At 49.3% G+C, this 20,963-nt stretch overlaps 1 protein-coding gene across 7 annotated transcripts in view; it reads right to left on the bottom strand.

The window, feature by feature from the left end:
- Positions 1-20,963, bottom strand: part of crebrf (creb3 regulatory factor) — a 79,612-nt gene that overhangs the window by 48,792 nt on the left and 9,857 nt on the right. For all 7 annotated transcript variants that reach the window (XR_011593020.1, XM_070878408.1, XM_070878406.1 and 4 more), the window contains exon 2: positions 10,331-10,522. Coding sequence is in view for 6 of the 7 variants with exons in the window: in XM_070878408.1 (XP_070734509.1) it covers positions 10,331-10,339 (9 nt within the window). In the remaining variant the exon portion in view is untranslated. The remainder of the gene's footprint in view (positions 1-10,330; positions 10,523-20,963) is intronic.

The following is a 20,963-nucleotide window of genomic DNA, read 5'->3' on the forward strand; positions in this document are numbered from 1 at the left end:
AAAACATGTCTTGGTTTCTTAATCCATTCCTCAGTAAACTTAAATGCACAGCACAGAACTGCTCTAAAATGAGGCAGTTAGCAATAAGGAAGAAAAGGGAACTAAAATAAATGATCATAATGGTGTAGAATGTGATGCAGTGAAGATATTGACATTATAGCATTTTATTATGTTATGTACAGCAGTGAGGGAGGAGAATAGATAACATTATCACTTTTCCACAGCATATCTAACCTTAGATGTGATGAGTTGGCGCAAAATGTTGTTTTTCCTGGCAATACCAATACTTAGCTTGCTCAGTAAAAAATGGTTTAAAATAAATATAAATGCAGTCGCAACCGAGAGTCCAGAAAGGCATTTTGCCTACTTGGAGCAAAGGTAAAAGATATCTCGGAGCAACTGGAAAGGAAGGCGGACGACCCAGTTGTCGTGGTCCATGTTGGGATCAATGACCTGGGGAAGAAAAGGGAGTGAGGAGATCCTTAAAAAAGAAATTAAAAATCAGAACCTCAAGGGTGGTAACCTCGGGATTCCTATCCGAGCCATGTAATAATTGACATAGATCAGGAAGGTGAGTGCGTGGTTGAAAAACTAGTGTGGGAAGGAGGGGTGCCATTTCATGGGACACTGGCACCACTAATGGTACAGGAGGGAGCTGTACCGCTGGGATGGGCCCAACCTGAAACAGAGTAGTACCATTGTCCTAGCAGAATGGATAAATGGGGCTGTCGATAAGACTTTAAACTAGTAAGATGGATCTACGGAAAATGATGCAAGTTTGAAGATAAAATAGATGAAAGTAAAGGTTAGACCAAGGTAAGGAACAAGGGTAGCATAAACTGCCAGTGAACAAATACAGTTATAAAACAGAAGTATAAAAGAACTTAAAAATAAAGTAAAAGGAACTATTAAAGACAAATTAAACTGCCTGTACATTAACGTATACTGCATCCAAAATAAAATGGGGGAACAATAGGAATAATTGAAACAAGGCTACATAAAGAACAGGACTGGCAACTAAATATTGCAGATTATAACAATCAGAAAGGATAGGGAAGGAAGATGGGGTGGGTTAGCTGTAGTAATTAGAGATAACATAACGTAAGTAGAAGAAAGGGACATAACGAATAGAATGTTAGCAAGAGAATCCAGAAATAAAAAGATAAGGGATTGATTCCACCAATAGGGGTATACTACAGACTACCCAAGAGTGCAAAGGAGGTGGTGGAAGAAATATGTAACCAAATATGTGAAATGAGTAAAGGACATATAATAATAATCATGGGAGATTTTAACTTCCCCCAATTAAACTGACAAGAGGTAGCGAAATGTGTACAGGGAATGGAATTTTTACAATGTGTGCACGACTCCTTTTTTACCCTGTATGTAAAAAGCCCGAGAGAGAGCTCTGCTGGATCTAGTAATGGGAAATCAACCAGAACAATAAGAGAAGTAAGCGTAGGGGAAATATCTAGGCAATAGCAATCACAACATAATACGGTTAAAAATAAAGAAGGTCATAAGTAAGACAAAGACCAAAGTAACAAACTGGAGAAAAGATGAATTTAAGAGAATGAGAATGAAACGAGGGAAAATAAACTGAAAAATTTTACTGACAAAAAAAGAAATAGAATAGCAGTGGGAAACATTTAAAACAGTGATCAAGAAAATCCAGGAGAAATATATCCTGCTAAAAAGAACAAACTAACCAGTAATAATGCACCTTGGATGAAGAAAGAAGGGCAACATTGAAACTAAAGAAAAAGGCATACACTAAGTACACAGACAACAAAAGAGAGGATGACAAAAGGGAATTCGAAAAGGTGGGGAAAGAAGTCAAAACAACAATTAGGAAAGCAAAGAGTAACTACAAAATTAAATCAAGGAATATTAAAAGAAATAATAAATTATTCTGCACAAACATAAATAACAAAAGAAAAATCAGGATGGAGATAGAGCCAGAGCCAATAAAAGGATAAACTTGCAGGTATTGACAACAATATGGCAGAGACTCGCAAAACATTTGTGGTCAAATTAGTATCTTTATTGCAACAGTACTTCTTTAAATACAGAATTTCTAGTTATTCTTTCACCAAAGACAAAACTTCGCATTCGGGAAAAGCTACATAAAGCTCTCCACGTGTAAAAACAGGCCTCGGGATAGATACAAATTTTGCCGCCCCTGCCCAAGTTCCTGATCTACTCCCTTGCCCCCGCCCAAGTTCCTGACTAACTCTCACCTCACCCCCCACCCCCGCCAACATAGATGCAGTATTGTGTGCGTGTCACGGATTGTTAACAAATTGGGTTACAGTGACAGTGTCGTGACTTCCAGATTTTGTCCAGTCTTACCATCGGGATCATGTTCCCGCTTTCAACCCCCCCACCCACCTATCTTTCGACCCAGATCACGTTCTTCCGCCTTCCCCACTATGCTCTCCACACTCTATACCGCCCCCCCACCCACATCGTGCGCCTGACCACCTCCCTCTCTCCCTCCAATCCCCCCTCTCTCCATCCCCCGGTCTCCCCACCCCGATCACTCCCCCTTCCGATCTCTCCCCATCTCCCTGCCCCTCCTCTCTCTGCCCCCCCCATCCTCTCGTCTCTTCCCCCCATTCACTTACTCTCTCTTTCTTTCTCTCTTCCCCCGCCACGCCACCCCCCCCCCCTTTCCTCTCCACCCCCCCCGCCAGTCCCCTTTCCTCTCCACCCCCCCCGCCAGTCCCCTTTCCTCTCCACCCCCCCCCGCCAGTCCCCTTTCCTCTCCACCCCCCCCGCCAGTCCCCTTTCCTCTCCACCCCCCCCCCGCCAGTCCCATTTTCTCTCCACCCCCCCCCGCCAGTCCCCTTTCCTCTCCACCCCCCCCGCCAGTCCCCTTTCCTCTCCACCCCCCCCCCGCCAGTCCCCTTTCCTCTCCACCCCCCCCCCGCCAGTCCCCTTTCCTCTCCACCCCCCCCTCGTCCCCTTTCCTCTCCACCCCCCCCCCCGCCAGTCCCCTTTCCTCTCCACCCCCCCCACCCCGCCAGTCCCCTTTCCTCTCCACCCCCCCCCCCGCCAGTCCCCTTTCCTCTCCACGCCCCCCCCCCCCCGCCAGTCCCCTTTCCTCTCCACCCCCCCCGCCAGTCCCCTTTCCTCTCCACCCCCCCCCCCGCCAGTCCCCTTTCCTCTCCACCCCCCCCCCGCCAGTCCCCTTTCCTCTCCACCCCCCCCTCGTCCCCTTTCCTCTCCACCCCCCCCCCCGCCAGTCCCCTTTCCTCTCCACCCCCCCCCACCCCGCCAGTCCCCTTTCCTCTCCACCCCCCCCCCACCCCGCCAGTCCCCTTTCCTCTCCACCCCCCCCCCACCCGCCAGTCCCCTTTCCTCTCCACCCCCCCCCCCGCCAGTCCCCTTTCCTCTCCACCCCCCCCCCCGCCAGTCCCCTTTCCTCTCCACCCCCCCCCCACCCCGCCAGTCCCCTTTCCTCTCCACCCCCCCCCCCCCGCCAGTCCCCTTTCCTCTCCACCCCCCCCCACCCCGCCAGTCCCCTTTCCTCTCCACCCCCCCCCCACCCCGCCAGTCCCCTTTCCTCTCCACCCCCCCCCCACCCCGCCAGTCCCCTTTCCTCTCCACCCCCCCTCCCCCCGCCAGTCCCCTTTCCTCTTCACACCCCCCCCCCCCCGCCAGTCCCCTTTCCTCTCCACCCCCCCCCCGCCAGTCCCCTTTCCTCTCCACCCCCCCCCGCCAGTCCCCTTTCCTCTCCACCCCCCCCCCCGCCAGTCCCCTTTCCTCTCCACCCTCCCCCCCCTTTCCTCTCCACCCCCCCCCCCCCTCGTCCCCTTTCCTCTCCACCCCCCCCGCCAGTCCCCTTTCCTCTCCACCCTCCCCCCCCTTTCCTCTCCACTCCCCCCGCCAGTCCCCTTTCCTCTCCACCCCTCCGAGACCTAGACGTAGAAACGGTGTTTCCACTTGCAAGGGAGAGCAGAATTAGGAGTCAGAAATAGTCACTAATAAATCAAATAGGGAATTCAGAGGAAACTTCTTTGGCCAGAGAGTTGTTTGAATGTGGAACTCGCTACCACAAGGAGTAGTTGAGGCAACTAGCATAGATACATTTAAGGGGAAGCTAGATAAACACATGAGGGATAAAGGAATAGAAGGATATATTAATGTGGTTAGATGAATGGTGGGAGGTGGCTTGTGTGGAGCATAAAAGCGGCATGGACCTGTTGGGCTGAATTATTTCTGTGCTGCAAATACCACTGTGCAATATGATTTTTTGTTAATAAAATGTGTTGGAAAGCCTTCAAGCCATCAGGTATATTTACAATCATAAAGTAGGTAACAATGGGCCAAAAATTGCAGTCTCTACAGGCGCATATGATGGTCACACGCACCTGTAGAGGCCCCGCAAGTGCCAGTTCTCAGCACATGATGTGCATGCGCCGAAAACTGGCACTTGCAAACCATCAAAATGTCTTTTGACAGTTCCGACACATCCCCGGAAGAAGGACCTTCACAGGTGGAGATTTGGTCTATTTAACTCTTGCCCAGTGAATGTCCTGCAAACTCTTATGCCTAATTTTTATATTATAAACCCTGTCCATTAAGGCAAGTTTATTTTTTACCCCTATTAAAAAATTATTTAAATTTTTTTTTGTCTAAAACATTTAATTTCAATGAATTTAAAATACTTGGTGTTTTTCTTATTTATTTAAATTGTGCGCGCTTTTGGGGATATCCCCATTCATAGAAATGGTGATACCCGTACAAATAGGATGTGGTTATTTGCACGAGCAAAATGGTCTGATTGGCTCTCCATGATCACATGACCCAACTGCTGATTGGTCCTCTTGGAGGATAAGACACATCCAGTAGTTTCTTTGGAAGGTGTAATTAGAACCGCCCAGCCCAAGTTCTCAGTGACTTTGCAAAGTGTAATTTGAGCCATTCGGACTGCCGACTCCAGACAGGTGAGCTTCTCCCCATCCTAGCCGAATTTCCTGCCTCATCGCTGCACAAGTTCCGAGCTGCCCCACTCGCCCAGCCGAAGTTAATGCCCACCCCAGCCAAAATTCCTGACCCCCTCCAATCCAAACTCATCCACCACCAAAGCCCAGGTTCATGCCCACCCCCTCAAGCCCAAGTTCCTGAGTCCCACCCCATCCCCAACTCAAGTTCCTGACCCACCCCAAATTCCGGCCCCATCCCAGCACGTTCCCGACCTTACCATCCCCCCTGCCCCCACCATAGATGGGGCATAGTGTGGGCGATCTTTCTCTCCCCCACACTCTTTCCCTCTCTCTCTCTCTCGCGCGCTCTCCCTCCCTCCCTCCCAGTCTCCCTCTCCCTCCCTCCCTCCTAGTCTCTCTCTCTCCCTCTCTCTCTCTCCCTCTCTCCCTCCCAGTCACTCTCTCTCTCCCTCCCAGTCACTCTCTCTCTCCCTCCCAGTCACTCTCTCTCTCCCTCCCAGTCACTCTCTCTCTCCCTCCCAGTCACTCTCTCTCTCCCTCCCAGTCACTCTCTCTCTCCCTCCCAGTCACTCTCTCTCTCCCTCCCAGTCACTCTCTCTCTCCCTCCCAGTCACTCTCTCTCTCCCTCCCAGTCACTCTCTCTCTCCCTCCCAGTCACTCTCTCTCTCCCTCCCAGTCACTCTCTCTCTCCCTCCCAGTCACTCTCTCTCTCCCTCCCAGTCACTCACTCTCTCCCTCCCAGTCACTCACTCTCTCCCTCCCAGTCACTCACTCTCTCCCTCCCAGTCACTCACTCTCTCTCTCCCTCCCAGTCACTCACTCTCTCCCTCCCAGTCACTCACTCTCTCCCTCCCAGTCACTCACTCCCTCCCTCCCAGTCACTCACTCCCTCCCTCCCAGTCACTCACTCCCTCCCTCCCAGTCACTCACTCCCTCCCTCCCAGTCACTCACTCCCTCCCTCCCAGTCACTCTCTCCCTCCCTCCCAGTCACTCTCTCCCTCCCTCCCAGTCACTCTCTCCCTCCCTCCCAGTCACTCTCTCCCTCCCTCCCAGTCACTCACTCCCTCCCTCCCAGTCACTCACTCCCTCCCTCCCAGTCACTCACTCCCTCCCTCCCAGTCACTCACTCCCTCCCTCCCAGTCACTCACTCCCTCCCTCCCAGTCACTCACTCCCTCCCTCCCAGTCACTCACTCCCTCCCTCCCAGTCACTCACTCCCTCCCTCCCAGTCACTCACTCCCTCCCTCCCAGTCACTCACTCCCTCCCTCCCAGTCACTCACTCCCTCCCTCCCAGCACTCACTCCCTCCCTCCCAGTCACTCACTCCCTCCCTCCCAGTCACTCACTCCCTCCCTCCCAGTCACTCACTCCCTCCCTCCATCACCACTCACTCCCTCCCTCCCAGTCACTCACTCCCTCCCTCCCAGTCACTCACTCCCTCCCTCCCAGTCACTCACTCCTCCCTCCCAGTCACTCACTCTCTCCCTCCCAGTCACTCACTCTCTCCCTCCCAGTCACTCACTCTCTCCCTCCCAGTCACTCACTCTCTCCTCCCAGTCACTCACTCTCTCCCTCCCAGTCACTCACTCTCTCCCTCCCAGTCACTCACTCTCTCCCTCCCAGTCACTCACTCTCTCCCTCCCAGTCACTCACTCTCTCCCTCCCAGTCACTCACTCTCTCCCTCCCAGTCACTCACTCTCTCCCTCCCAGTCACTCACTCTCTCCCTCCCAGTCACTCACTCTCTCCCTCCCAGTCACTCACTCTCTCCCTCCCAGTCACTCACTCTCTCCCTCCCAGTCACTCACTCTCTCCCTCCCAGTCACTCACTCTCTCCCTCCCAGTCACTCACTCTCTCCCTCCCAGTCACTCACTCTCTCCCCTCCCAGTCACTCACTCTCTCCCTCCCAGTCACTCACTCTCTCCCTCCCAGTCACTCACTCACTCCCTCCCAGTCACTCACTCACTCCCTCCCAGTCACTCACTCTCTCCCTCCCAGTCACTCACTCTCTCCCTCCCAGTCACTCACTCTCTCCCTCCCAGTCACTCACTCTCTCCCTCCCAGTCACTCACTCTCTCCCTCCCAGTCACTCACTCTCTCCCTCCCAGTCACTCACTCTCTCCCTCCCAGTCACTCACTCTCTCCCTCCCAGTCACTCACTCTCTCCCTCCAGTCACTCACTCTCTCCCTCCCAGTCACTCTCTCTCTCCCTCCCAGTCACTCTCTCTCTCCCTCCCAGTCACTCTCTCTCTCCCTCCCAGTCACTCTCTCTCTCCCTCCCAGTCACTCTCTCTCTCCCTCCCAGTCACTCTCTCTCTCCCTCCCAGTCACTCTCTCTCTCTCTCTCTCTCTCTCCCTCCCTCCCAGTCACTCTCCTCTCTCTCTCTCTCTCCCTCCCTCCCAGTCACTCTCTCTCTCTCTCCCTCCCTCCCAGTCACACTCTCTCTCCCTCCCTCCATCCCAGTGACCTCTCTCTCTCTCTCCCTCCCTCCCAGTCACTCTCTCTCTCACACTCTCTCCCTCCCTCCCCAGTCCCACTCTCTCTCTCCCCTGCCAATCCCAGTTTCTTTCTCTTTCTCTCTCTCTCCCCAGACCCTCCGTCCCAGTATCTATCTCTCCCTCCCTCCTCCCAGTCTCCCTCTGTCCCCTCTCCCAAGCTCCTCACAGACTCTCTGTCTGTCTCCCTCCCTGTTCCAGTCTCGCTCTCTCTCCACTGCCAGTCTCAGTCTCGCGCCCGCTCCCCCTCTCTCCACTGCCAGTCTCAGTCTCGCGCCCGCTCCCCCTCTCTCCACTGCCAGTCTCAGTCTCGCGCTCGCTCCCCTCTCTCCACTGCCAGTCTCAGTCTCGCGCAAAGTCGCTCGCTCCCTCCCTCGCGCAAAGTCGCTCGCTCCCTCCCTCGCGCAAAGTCGCTCGCTCCCTCCCTCGCGCAAAGTCGCTCGCTCCCTCCCTCGCGCAAAGTCGCTCGCTCCCTCCCTCGCGCAAAGTCGCTCGCTCCCTCCCTCGCGCAAAGTCGCTCGCTCCCTCCCTCGCGCAAAGTCGCTCGCTCCCTCCCTCGCGCAAAGTCGCTCGCTCCCTCCCTCGCGCAAAGTCGCTCGCTCCCTCCCTCGCGCAAAGTCGCTCGCTCCCTCCCTCGCGCAAAGTCGCTCGCTCCCTCCCTCGCGCAAAGTCGCTCGCTCCCTCCCTCGCGCAAAGTCGCTCGCTCCCTCCCTCGCGCAAAGTCGCTCGCTCCCCTCCCTCGCGCAAAGTCGCTCGCTCCCTCCCTCGCGCAAGTCGCTCGCTCCCTCCCTCGCGCAAAGTCGCTCGCTCCCTCCCTCGCGCAAAGTCGCTCGCTCCCTCCCTCGCGCAAAGTCGCTCGCTCCCTCCCTCGCGCAAAGTCGCTCGCTCCCCTCCCTCGCGCAAAGTCGCTCGCCCCTCCCCGCGCACGTCGCTGCCCCTCCCTCCCTCGCGCAAAGTCGCTCGCTCCCCTCCCTCGCGCAAAGTCGCTCGCTCCCTCCCTCCCTCGCGCAAAGTCGCTCGCTCCCTCCCTCCCTCGCGCAAAGTCGCTCGCTCCCTCCTCGCGCAAAGTCGCTCGCTCCCTCCCTCCCTCGCGCAAAGTCGCTCGCTCCCTCCCTCGCGCAAAGTCGCTCGCTCCTCCCTCCCTCGCGCAAAGTCGCTCGCTCCCTCCCTCGCGCAAAGTCGCTCGCTTCCCTCCCTCGCGCAAAGTCGCTCGCTCCCTCCCTCGCGCAAAGTCGCTCGCTCCCTCCCTCGCGCAAAGTCGCTCGCTCCCTCCCTCGCGCAAAGTCGCTCGCTCCCTCCCTCGCGCAAAGTCGCTCGCTCCCTCGCGCAAAGTCGCTCGCTCCCTCGCGCAAAAGTCGCTCCCTCGAGCTCCCCCTCGCGCAAAATCGCTCCCTCCCTCCCTCGCGCAAAGTCGCTCCCTCCCTCCCTCGCGCAAAGTCGCTCCCTCCTCCCTCGCGCAAAGTCGCTCCCTCCCTCCCTCGCGCAAAGTCGCTCCCTCCCTCCCTCGCGCAAAGTCGCTCCCTCCCTCCCTCGCGCAAAGTCGCTCCCTCCCTCCCTCGCGCAAAGTCGCTCCCTCCCTCCCTCGCGCAAAGTCGCTCCCTCCCTCCTCGCGCAAAGTCCCTCCCTCCCTCGCGCAAAGTCGCTCCCTCCCTCGCGCAAAGTCGCTCCCTCCCTCCCTCGCGCAAAGTCGCTCCCTCCCTCCCTCGCGCAGTCGCTCCCTCCCTCCCTCGCGCAAAGTCGCTCCCCTCCCTCCCTCGCGCAAAGTCGCTCCCTCCCTCCCTCGCGCAAAGTCGCTCCCTCGCGCAAAGTCGCTCCCTCCCTCCCTCGCGCAAAGTCGCGCCCTCCCTCCCTCGCGCAAAGTCACTCCCTCCCTCGCGCAAAGTCGCTCCCTCTCTCCCTCGCGCAAAGTCGCTCCCTCCCTCCCTCGCGCAAAGTCGCTCCCTCCCTCCCTCGCGCAAAGTCGCTCCCTCCCTCCCTCGCGCAAAGTCGCTCCCTCCCTCCCTCGCGCAAAGTCGCTCCCTCCCTCCCTCGCGCAAAGTCGCTCCCTCCCTCCCTCGCGCAAAGTCGCTCCCTCCCTCCCTCGCGCAAAGTCGCTCCCTCCCTCCCTCCCTCCCTCCCGATGTTTTCTCACCCACAGAAGGCAGCAAGAATGTTCTTGTAGATAATCACGGCGATATTCGAGGCAAAAGTCCTTAAGATAATCCAAAAACTAGACATATGCGGCACAGCTCCAGCTCACAATACAGGCCCAACCTCCGGTGTCGGTTTTGAGGAGTCCATACGTGGGTGGTGGTTCGCATTCGTAGGCATTGGGGGCGGAGTCCAGGGCTCGCAGGCGCAGAAAGACACTCAAAAAATGAGTGCAAATAATCACTCTGCCTGGAATACGTGGGTCCATACGCTGGACTGCGAATGGAGGCCTCGGATCGCAAGTCTATGTTCCTCCGGGATTATTAGATAGTTTTTTCAAAATTTGTTCGGAGGCATCCGCCCACAGGAAGCCTCCGACTGCAATTTCTGGGCCAATAATTGTGGTGAGTATTGCAGCATTTTAACGGTTTTAACTGTTGAATTATAAATTGCTTTCCAATTCATCTGCACAGCAGCAGTGAAAGATGCTAATTTAATACACTTTATCTCCCTACATCAACAGTACAGATACTATGCTCTGTTTTATTCTTGCTAATATCTATTTGAATTCCAAAACGAGTGACAAAATCATAGCTTTTCATACTATATTAGAATGGTTAAAATTTTAGTTCTTGAATGCAACTAGTAATGTTAAATATATATATTTTTTTAAAAGACAGTATTGTAAATTGCTATTTTGACAGGGATGTTTCAGAGTCAGGAACTCTATGGTAAAAGATCACAAACCTACCTGCGGCATTGCCAAGCCCACATCTGCTTTATCCAAGAGAATTTTTTTCTGCTGTTTTGGTTGAGTCGTTTCCAGTTTTACTAAATTGTCGAAGTGATGAACAAATGCGTCAATAATAAAGTCAACTGTCAGAACACAAAATTCACTGCACTGAAGTTTCTCCTGGTCAGAGGTTCCTTTTAACTCACAAGCCTAACAGGAAATAAAGCCACATATATAATTAGAACAAAGTCCTATATAATGTATGCTATTGATTCTGCTTAATATTCTGCATTTTTACTTCATACCAATTTTCTAGCTTTCTCTCCTGAAGACGCTAACTCTTGCTGATGTACAGTTCTTCAACATACCAGCAACCCTTCAACAACTTTCTCAAATAGGCTTCTACATACATTTCAATTGTATCCTGGAGCTAAAAATAGATGGGTAATTCTAACGTGTGATATTAAGATGAACTTTCAGGAACAAAGAGTGCCAACAGATTGAGGGCAAGGAAGTAGTGTCTCAAACGAGCATACTATGCTTAAACAAAGGGGACTACAGTGGGATGAGGGCAGAGTTGGCTAAAGTAGACTGGAAACACAGACTAAACGGTGGCACAATTGAGGAACAGTGGAGGACTTTTAAGGAACTCTTTCATAGTGCGCAACAAAAATATATTCCAGTGAAAAAGAAGGGTGGTAAGAGAAGGGATAACCAGCCGTGGATAACCAAGGAAATAAAGGAGAGTATCAAATTAAAAACCAATGCGTATAAGGTGGCCAAGGTTAGTGGGAAACTAGAAGATTGGGAAAATTTTAAACGACGGCAAAGAATGACTAAGAAAGCAATAAAGAAAGGAAAGATAGATTACGAAAGTAAACTTGCGCAAAACATAAAAACAGATAGTAAAAGCTTTTACAGATATATAAAATGGAAAAGAGTGACTAAAGTAAATGTTGGTCCCTTAGAAGATGAGAAGGGGGATTTAATAATGGGAAATGTGGAAATGGCTGAGACCTTAAACAATTATTTTGCTTCGGTCTTCACAGTGGAAGACACAAAAACCATGCCAAAAATTGCTGGTCACGGGAATGTGGGAAGGGAGGACCTCGAGACAATCACTATCACTAGGGGAGTGCTGGACAGGCTAATGGGACTCAAGGTAGACAAGTCCCCTGGTCCTGATGAAATGCATCCCAGGCTATTAAAAGAGATGGCGGAAGTTATAGCAGATGCATTCGTTATAATCTACCAAAATTCTCTGGGCTCTGGGGAGGTACCAGTGGATTGGAAAGCAGCTAATGTAACGCCTCTGTTTAAAAAAGGGGGCAGACAAAAGGCAGGTAATTATAGGCTGGTTAGTTTAACATCTGTAGTGGGGAAAATGCTTGAAACTATTAAGGAAGAAATAGCGGGACATCTAGATAGGAATAGTGCAATCAAGCAGACGCAACATGGATTCATGAAGGGGAAATCATGTTTAACTAATTTACTGGAATTCTTTGAGGATATAACGAGCATGGTGGATAGAGGTGTACCGATGGATGTGGTGTATTTAGATTTCCAAAAGGCATTCGATAAGGTGCCACACAAAAGGTTACTGCAGAAGATAAAGGTACGCGGAGTCAGAGGAAATGTATTAGCATGGATAGAGAATTGGCTGGCTAACAGAAAGCAGAGAGTCGGGATAAATGGGTCCTTTTCGGGTTGGAAATCGGTGGTTAGTGGTCACAACTGTTTACAATATACATAGATGACCTGGAAGAGGGGACAGAGTGTAGTGTAACAAAATTTGCAGATGACACAAAGATTAGTGGGAAAGCAGGTTGTGTAGAGGACAGAGAGGCTGCAAAGAGATTTAGATAGGTTAAGCGAATGGGCTAAGGTTTGGCAGATGGAATACAATGTCGGAAAGTGTGAGGTCATCCACCTTGGGAAAAAAACAGTAAAAGGGAATATTATTTGAATGGGGAGAAATTACAACATGCTGCGGTGCAGAGGGACCTGGGAGTCCTTGTGCATGAATCCCAAAAAGTTAGTTTGCAGGTGCAGCAGGTAATCAGAAAGGCGAATGGAATGTTGGCCTTCATTGCGAGAGGGATGGAGTACAAAAGCAGGGAGGTCCTGTTGCAACTGTATAGGGTATTGGTGAGGCCGCACCTGGAGTACTGCATGCAGTTTTGGTCACCTTACTTAAGGAAGGATATACTAGCTTTTGAGAGGGTACAGAGACGATTCACTAGGCCGATTCCGGAGATGAACGGGCTACCTAAGGATGATAGATTGAGTAGACTGGGTCTTTACTCGTTGGAGTTCAGAAGGATGAGGGGTAATCTTATAGAAACATTTAAAATAATGAAAGGGATGGACAAGATAGAGGCAGAGAGGTTGTTTCCACTGATAGGGGAGACCAGAACTAGGGGGCACAGCCTCAAAATACAGGGGAGCCAATTTAAAACCGAGTTGAGAAGGAATTTCTTCTCCCAGAGGGTTGTGAATCTGTGGAATTCTCTGTCCAAGGAAGCAGTTGAGGCTAGCTCATTGAATGTATTCAAGTCACAGATAGATAGATTTTTAATCAATAAGGGAATGAAGGGTTACGGGGAGCGGGCAGGTAAGTGGAGCCGAGTCCACGGCCAGATCAGCCATGATCTTGTTGAATGATGGAGCAGGCTCGAGGGGCTAGATGGCCTACTCCTGTTCCTAATTCTTATGTTCTTATGTTACTGTTGACAAAATTTAACGGTAATGTTTGCAAAGAATTCCTAATGTTTTGTGAAGGTATGGAAATTACTCCATGTAGCCCAGACGATGAAATGAATTTAATTTCCCCAAAACCCCAGACATTTAAAGCAAGACAATCCTGCTATTGACTCAGTTGGTAACACTTGAGCCTCAGAATCAGAAGCCTGTGGGTTCAATTTGAAAGTATGATCTAGACAGACACCAGTGTAATACTGATTGAGTACTGCATTGTTGAAGGTATAGTCATTCAGGTAGGATATTAAACCATGGGCCCATCTGCATGTTCCATTGGATCTAATGGATAGAAAAGATATAGCACTCTTCACAGGGCGTTCTGGGCAACATTGCTTCCTCAACAACACTACCAAAAAAATTATTAAGTAATAATTCATTGAATTTGATGTCTGCGAGGCCTTAGTTGATACATGCATCTATATAATAGTCACTGCACTTCAAATAAAAAGTAATTCATTGGATGTAAAGTGCTTTGGGATATCACAAGAGGCATGATTCGGTATTATAGAAACGCCAGGTCTCAGTTCTGTAAACTACCCGATTGCCAAGCCTTTCGAGGGTGCTGCCTGCAGTTTTCCTCAAATGGCACCTGGGGGTGACATTTTAGCTGGACAAATAAGCACAAGAATAAAAGCAGAGACCTTGTTTAAGCACCTGTTCCCACTCTTAACCCCAAAGACTCTGAAATAGATCCCTTGGCTTTCCTGTTGTAACTAAAGAAAAATTAACACATTTGAAAATGTTCTTTCCCTGGAATCAACAAATGTCCCACGTGCAGATAGAACAAACTAATCTATAATTTTATAGATCTCGCAAGACTTCAGTATAGTATAGCAGATATTACATGGCTGCTCTTGTATAAACAGCTTTTAGTACACTAGCAGATTTCTTGCAGCATTTCTCATAAAACTGTACCATCTGATTTAACAACAATTGGACTGTTGTGCCATTTAGTACCTAGTGTATTATTCTGTTTTGATGGGACAGGCTCTTGATCTGGTCGGCCTCTTTAAGACCATTAACTTTAATTAAGATCAATTAGAGATTAATGCTTTGGAGAAGAAACTAGCATGAAATGTCTGGCTTTCTTTCTCTCTTTTAATACAGGTTGAACCTCCCTTATCCAGAACCACTCCTTATCATCACCCATTCCCGGCCACCGGGTGGCGCATGCCGACATGAACAAATTGACATCCTTCCTCGCTGCCGGCTCCCACAATCGCTGGCCTGTACAATCAAATCTCCCATGGCTCACCGAGTTGGGGATACACTATTTTAAAACAATAGCAGTGTTATGCTATGTAACATACAATGTATTATCAGGGCCTCTGATTTATGGTGACTGAAGACAAATTCAGTTTTTATTGCAGGAGATTGAGATTTTTTTTTTAAACTATGTGCTTTGGAGATTAAATGCCACAATTCTTCTCTCCTCCTATCCACACCCCCATCACTGCCTTCAACCAGCCTACTGCCAAAAACGCACCCCAACCACTTCCCACCACCACCAACCTGATTCCAAACCTGCCCTCCCTTATCCCCCACCAGTTTTATGCCAGACCCTGGTAGCTAACATTTAGAAGTGGAGTAACACCACCTAGTGTCAGAAGGACTGAAAGACATGTATAAAGGCAAGCATAGATAGCCTGCAGTTAAATACAGAAACAGGGTGGGTGGGCAGTTAAAATTGGGAGAATCTACTCAACAGCCCACCACCCCCCTACCCCCCATTGACCCACCGATCCCAATTTTAACACAGCGATTGACTCCGTTCAGAAAGGCCTGCTACATATATTTAAGCAAGGCCCCATGACCCAATTGAGATCCAACCAATTTTAACTGGGTGGGCTGAAGTCCCGCCCAGTGGCCAGCCCACTGAGTTATACCTTGCAGGTTTGGCAAGAAACGGACTGACCATGACTGGAGCTAACTTTAAAGGGACACTCGCCAAAATTCATTTGGGTGAATAGGATCTCAATGCTTTTCTGACTGATGTATTACCATGACATTTCAAAGCTTCTAGATTGCTTAATTTTAAATTTATTTGCCTTAAATGAACCCGACTAAGCATTTTCAGCTTACCATTAGTGTCATTTTTGCTTCTTTAGCCTTGGTGAACAGCTGCAAGGAAGGACAGCCACAGCAGTCACAGTAACCAAGACTTGCAGCACTGAGCCGGGGCGGGGAGGGATACTCGTAAAAGGCCTTGCCCAGCCAACATCGGCCAAGACGCACTTTCCTGGACATCGCAGAGCAGCAGTGAGTCAAGAGGGCACGCTTCACCAGCCAGGCTGTTACAGATTTGTGCAGCATCCTGCAAGACCAGAGGCCTATGCTTTGGCAGTGGCTGTGGAAGTCACTACTGCCCTGAACTTTTTTGACTCTGGTTCCTTCCAGGCTACTACAAGAGACATCACCCACTTTTCCCAATCTGCAGTGCACAACTGCATTAAGCAGGTCACAAATAACCTCTTAACCAGAGCCAATCAGTTCCGTGGATTCTAGAATGGTCCCAGCAGATTGGAAGGTAGCAAATGTAACCCGGCTATTTTAGAAAGGAGGTGGAAAGAAAAATAGGCACTTAGAAAATCATATGATTAGACAGAGTAAACATGGTTTTATGAAAGGGAAAATCATGTTTCAACAAATTTATTAATGTTTTTGAGGATGTAACTAGCAGGGTAGATTAGATCACCTTCAGCATCATCATAGGCAGTCCCTCAAAATCAAGGAAGACTTGCTTCCACTCAAAGTGAGTTCTCAGGTGACTGTACAGTCCAATGCGGGAAATACAGTCTGTCACAGATGGGACAGACAATGGTTGAAGGGTGGGTGGGGAGTCTGGTTTGCCGCATGCTCTTTCTGTTGCCTGCGCTTGTTTTCTGCATGCTCTTGGCGATGAGATTCTAGTTGCTCAGCGCCCTCCCCGGATGCTCTTCCTCTACTGAGGGCGGTCTTTGATGATGAAGGTGATCTAATCTACCTTGCTAGTTACATCCTCAAAAACAGTAATAAATTTGTTAAAACATGATTTTCCCTTTCATAAAACCATGTTTACTCTGTCTAATCATATTACGATTTTCTAAGTGCCTGGTTACCACTTCCTAGTTTTCTCTCCACCTCCTTTCTAAAATAGCCGGGTTACATTTGCTACCTTCCAATCTGCTGGGACCATTCTAGAATCCACGGAACTGATTCCCAGGTGTCGGTGGGGATGTTGCACTTTATCAAGGAGGCTTTGAGGGTGTCCTTGAAACGTTTCCTCTGCCCACCCAGGGCTTGCTTGCCATGTAGCAATTCAGAGTACAGTGCTTCCTTTGGAAGTCTTGTGCCGGGCATACAGACGATGTGGCCGGCCCAACGGAGCTGGTCTAGTGTGGTCAGTGCTTCGATGCTGGGGATGTCAGCCTGATTGACAACACGGACGTTGGTGCATCTATCCTCCCAGGGGATTTGCAGGATCATGCGGAGACAACGTTGGTGGTATTTCTCCAGCGATTTGAGGTGCCTACTGTCTCTTAGCCATATAGGAGGGCGAGTATCACTACAGCCCTGTAGACCTTAAGCTTGGTGCCAGATTTGAGTTCCTGGTCTTTGAACACTCTCTTCCTCAGGAGACAGATCATCAGATGAGAGAGGAACCAGCGGATGTAGTATGTTTGGATTTCCAAAAGGCATTTGATAAGCTGCCACATAAACAGTTGCTACACAATATAAGGGCTCGTGGGGTTGGGGGTAATATATTAGCATGGATAGAGGATTGGTTAACGCACAAAAAAAAGTGTAGGGATAAATAGGTCATTTTCCGGTTGGCAGGTTGTAACTAGTGCAGTGCCGCAAGGATCAGTGCTTGGGTCTCAGCTATTTACAATCTATATTAATGACTTAGATGAAAGGACCGAGTGCAATGTATCCAAGTTTGTTGACAATACAAAGCTAGGTGGGAAAGTAAGCTGTGAGGAGGACACAAAAAGCCTGCAAAAGATATAGACAAGTGAGTGGGCAGTAAGGTGGCAGATGGGAGTATAATGTGGGGAACTGTGAGGTTATTCACATTGGCAGGAAGAATATTTTTTAATTGGCTAGAAACTATTAAATGTTAGTGTTTAGAGAGATTTAGGGGTCCTCGTACATGAAACAGAGTTAGCATGCCGGTACAGCAAGCAATTTGGAAGGCAAATGGCATGTTGACCTTTATTGCAAGGGGGTTGGAGTACAAGAGTAAGGAAGTCTTGCTACAATTGTACAGAGCTTTGGTGAGACCGCACCTGGAGCACTGTGCATAGTTTTGGTCTCCTTATCGGAGGAAGAACATAATTGCCTTAGAGGCGGTGCAACGAAGGTACATTAGATTGATCCCTAGCATGAGAAGGTCGTCCTATGAGGAGAGATCGAGTAGATTTGACCTATACTACCTGGAGTTTAGAATAATGAGAGGTAATCTAATTGAAACATTATGAGGGGGAGTGACACAGTAGATGCCAAGAGGTTGTTCCCCAGCTGAAGAGTCTAGAACTAGGGGACATAGTATCAGGATAAGGGGTCACCCATTTAAGACTGACGTGAGGGGGAATTCCTTCACTCAGGAGAGTTGTGAATCTTTGGAATTTTCTATCCCAAAGTACTGTGGATGCGGAGTCATTGAGTATATTCAAGACTGAGAGAGAGATAGATTTTTGGATATTAGTAGAATCAAGGGATATGCGGATCGGGCAGGAAAGTAGAGGCGAAGTCGAAGATCAGCCATGATCTTATTGAATGGTGGAGCAGGCTCGAGGGGTCATATCGCCTGCTCCTGCTCCTAATTCTTATGTTCTATGGGATTTCTAGCAGTGGCCAGCTTCCCTCCTCATTAAGACCAATGAAAAAAGTCTCCAAAAAACAACAGCTTTGGTGAACTTCAGCATAAAGCGGATGAAAAGATTTGGTGATGCTTCTTCATCAGGTTATGAAATGAGAAGTGAAGAATAATGGGAAGCACAGATAGGCCAGGCACATTGGGAAAATTAAGGAGCTGTGAAGATGCTAAAGGAAACCACAGTCAGAGCGAGAGTGAGAGCAAGTGAGCCCATCAATAGTGGGGCATAAGTAGGACTGACCTAATTACGTGAGGGGATCAGTTGGAGGCTACGAGAGGCCACTGAGAGGTGTGTAGACAGTGGGACACTCAGAAGCCACCAAGTACACCAGGGAATTGGTGAAAGGCTGCAAGAAGTGGCAAAGAGAAGCAATTGGGGAAAGAATAAAAATGAGTGAGGTCTGAAGATGTTGAGTGGGGGCAAACTTGTGGGACAAGCAGGCGAGAAAATCAAAAGCAGGTTCCAAACAAAATATTAATCAGCAGGCGAGGACCAGAGAGCCATAAGCTAGTAGGGCAATGAAGCACAAAAATCATCACAATTTACATCAGTGGTGCTTGGGCTGCAGCATAAACATTAAGCAGAAATATAATTTACAGAAATATTAAAATTAGTTTAAACCAAAATTGAGAAACTTACAGGCAAATTGCAGAGGAGAGAAGCTGAGGTTGCCACAGATAGACAGTAAGCTAGTGCAGGCTCAGCGATGGGAACAGGAAGCACCACAGCACCATCTTATGGCAGAAGGCTTGCAACTACATCATCATAGGAAACACTTTACATAACAATTCCCATTATAAATGTTTACATAGACAATTTCCACTGTACATTGACATAAAAAGCATAACTCATAATCGTGATGCAGGAAATAAGGGTTGTAGACAGGAAATGCCCCATATGCAAGAATTTTAATATATGGACAGATATATTTTGGCTAAACAATAACACTTCAAAAAAAATATGCAAAGTGCTTTACAACATTTAAGAGATGTGATAACATTTTAGTCTGAAATGTAACAGAATATCTCTTGCATCCAGCTCATGTCTAACAAGAGAAAACACTGCAATACACCTGTCAACTACAAACAAAAGACATTTCAAATAAAATTCTATGAGGGTTATTTTGAGGAAAGGTGCTGTGAGTGCTGTGCTAATAAGACATGCCTGATTGAAAGTCTGGTTTTAGGCTGCAATTTGGGGGTTCATTAATGATTACCATGATTTAAAACATGTCTGGAGGTGCTAAAATAGACACCTGCATGTTCAGCACATAAGTGTTGATTAGAAGCAATTTTCCTGCAGTGGTGTATGTAGCCTCCACGCACTTAGTAAAGGAGATCCAGAGGAGGGATGTCCTGTATCCACTGGGAGAAGGAAGCCACGGGGAACTAATGTGGCGGATGTGGGAGGAGTTCGACCAGTGGAAGAGGGATCCTCTCAGTCGCACGCACTGGGATACGGGTGGGCAGCAGCCACACCGGGTGGAAGGGACACCACAGGTGCTAGTGCCACCTTGTCAGGGAGGGGTGGGCAAGGTTGCATACTAGTTCAGTTGTAGGAGTCAAATGAGGACCCCCAGGGCCAAGCTTCAGAAGGTTGATAGAGCATCCCTGATTATAATCACGCAACCATTGATGGCCGTGCCTTCTGTTGCCTAGGCCCCAAGCTCTGGAACTCCCTACCTAAACCTCTTTCCTCCTTCAAGACGCTCCTTAAAACATACCTTTGCCCAAGCTTTTGGTCATCTGCACTAATTTCTACTTATGCAGCTCAGTGTCAGATTTTTTTTATCTCTACTGTGAAGCACCTTAGGACGTTTCACTATGTTAAAGGCGCTATATAAATACAAGTCGTGTTGTTGACAAACCAAATGCTTGGTGCAATGGACAGCATGCCTGAAAGCTTATGGGTCGTGGTTAAGGGGATGGAGGAGTCCATCTCCAATTTTGCCCATGGCTCCTTGACGCAGAGCCTGAAACCCATCTTCTCCAGCATGGAGAGGCTTGCCAATTCCATCCAGCGACCTGTGGAGCCAGACATCAGGCAGTGTCTAATGACTGAGGTCGCAACTTCCACTGCAGTTATTGCTGCTTCCATGGAATGTCAAACAGCTTGCATGGAATGACAAAATGCTGCAAATCCTTGGTTGAAAGTGGATCGCAGAATGTCTGATGCCCAGAGATCTGTCCTCCAGCAGATTACTGGGCTGGCTGAACTGATGCCCCGAGGTGGAGGAGTGGAAATCATGGAGCAGGAATCTGCTGGCTTCGCTCCAGATGGCAACATTCCTGCTCCCTGCCTCGACATTCTACCATTCCTGTTACCGGTCAGCCAGGTGGCCCAGACTACTGAAACTCATACTGAAATGGAGCAGTCTGAGGCAGGGACATCACATCCTACAGCCTCTTGAGGGGGATATCTGAACAGCCCTCTTCAGAATCTCAGCAGTCATCCACCTTGTGTACTGCTGCCACTTCCTAGAAGCAACAGAATAGGCTGGAGTACTTAGGATAGCCATTAAGGGTGAATAATTTAATATTTGTAAGTGTTGATGATTGTGTCATGGTTTGTTTTTGCTGTAGATAAAGAGTGATGATGGTAATTGGATCGTGGTGGAATTGGTGGTCTTTTTTGTGATCTTCATGGGGAAGGGGTTTAAAGAATTGAGTACAAACAGTGGACTTCCTGATGGATCCTCAGTTGTGGAAAGCAAGGCATATGGCAACGGTGCTCTGAAGTCAGATGGTGCAGGATGCCTCTCAAATGTGATCTTCAATTAAATTGCGACGAACGTCCCTCCCAGGTGTGGGCAGTCTACCAAGAACCCTTTGGTGATCCCCTGGTTCTCCTAACCTTCCTCCTCCTCAACTTCCTCTTGTGGCTTCTGAACTTGATCCTCTGGCACAATTGCTGGTAGCAACAGCTGGTCTCTCATGATTGCCAGGTTGTGGAGCATGCAGCAAGTCAACACGAAGCTGGAGACCTACATGGCCGAGTACTGCGGAGCACCTCCTGACTGGTCATGGCATTTA

The sequence above is a fragment of the Pristiophorus japonicus genome, chromosome 4 (genome assembly GCF_044704955.1).
Source record: "Pristiophorus japonicus isolate sPriJap1 chromosome 4, sPriJap1.hap1, whole genome shotgun sequence".
Taxonomy (NCBI): domain Eukaryota; kingdom Metazoa; phylum Chordata; class Chondrichthyes; family Pristiophoridae; genus Pristiophorus; species Pristiophorus japonicus.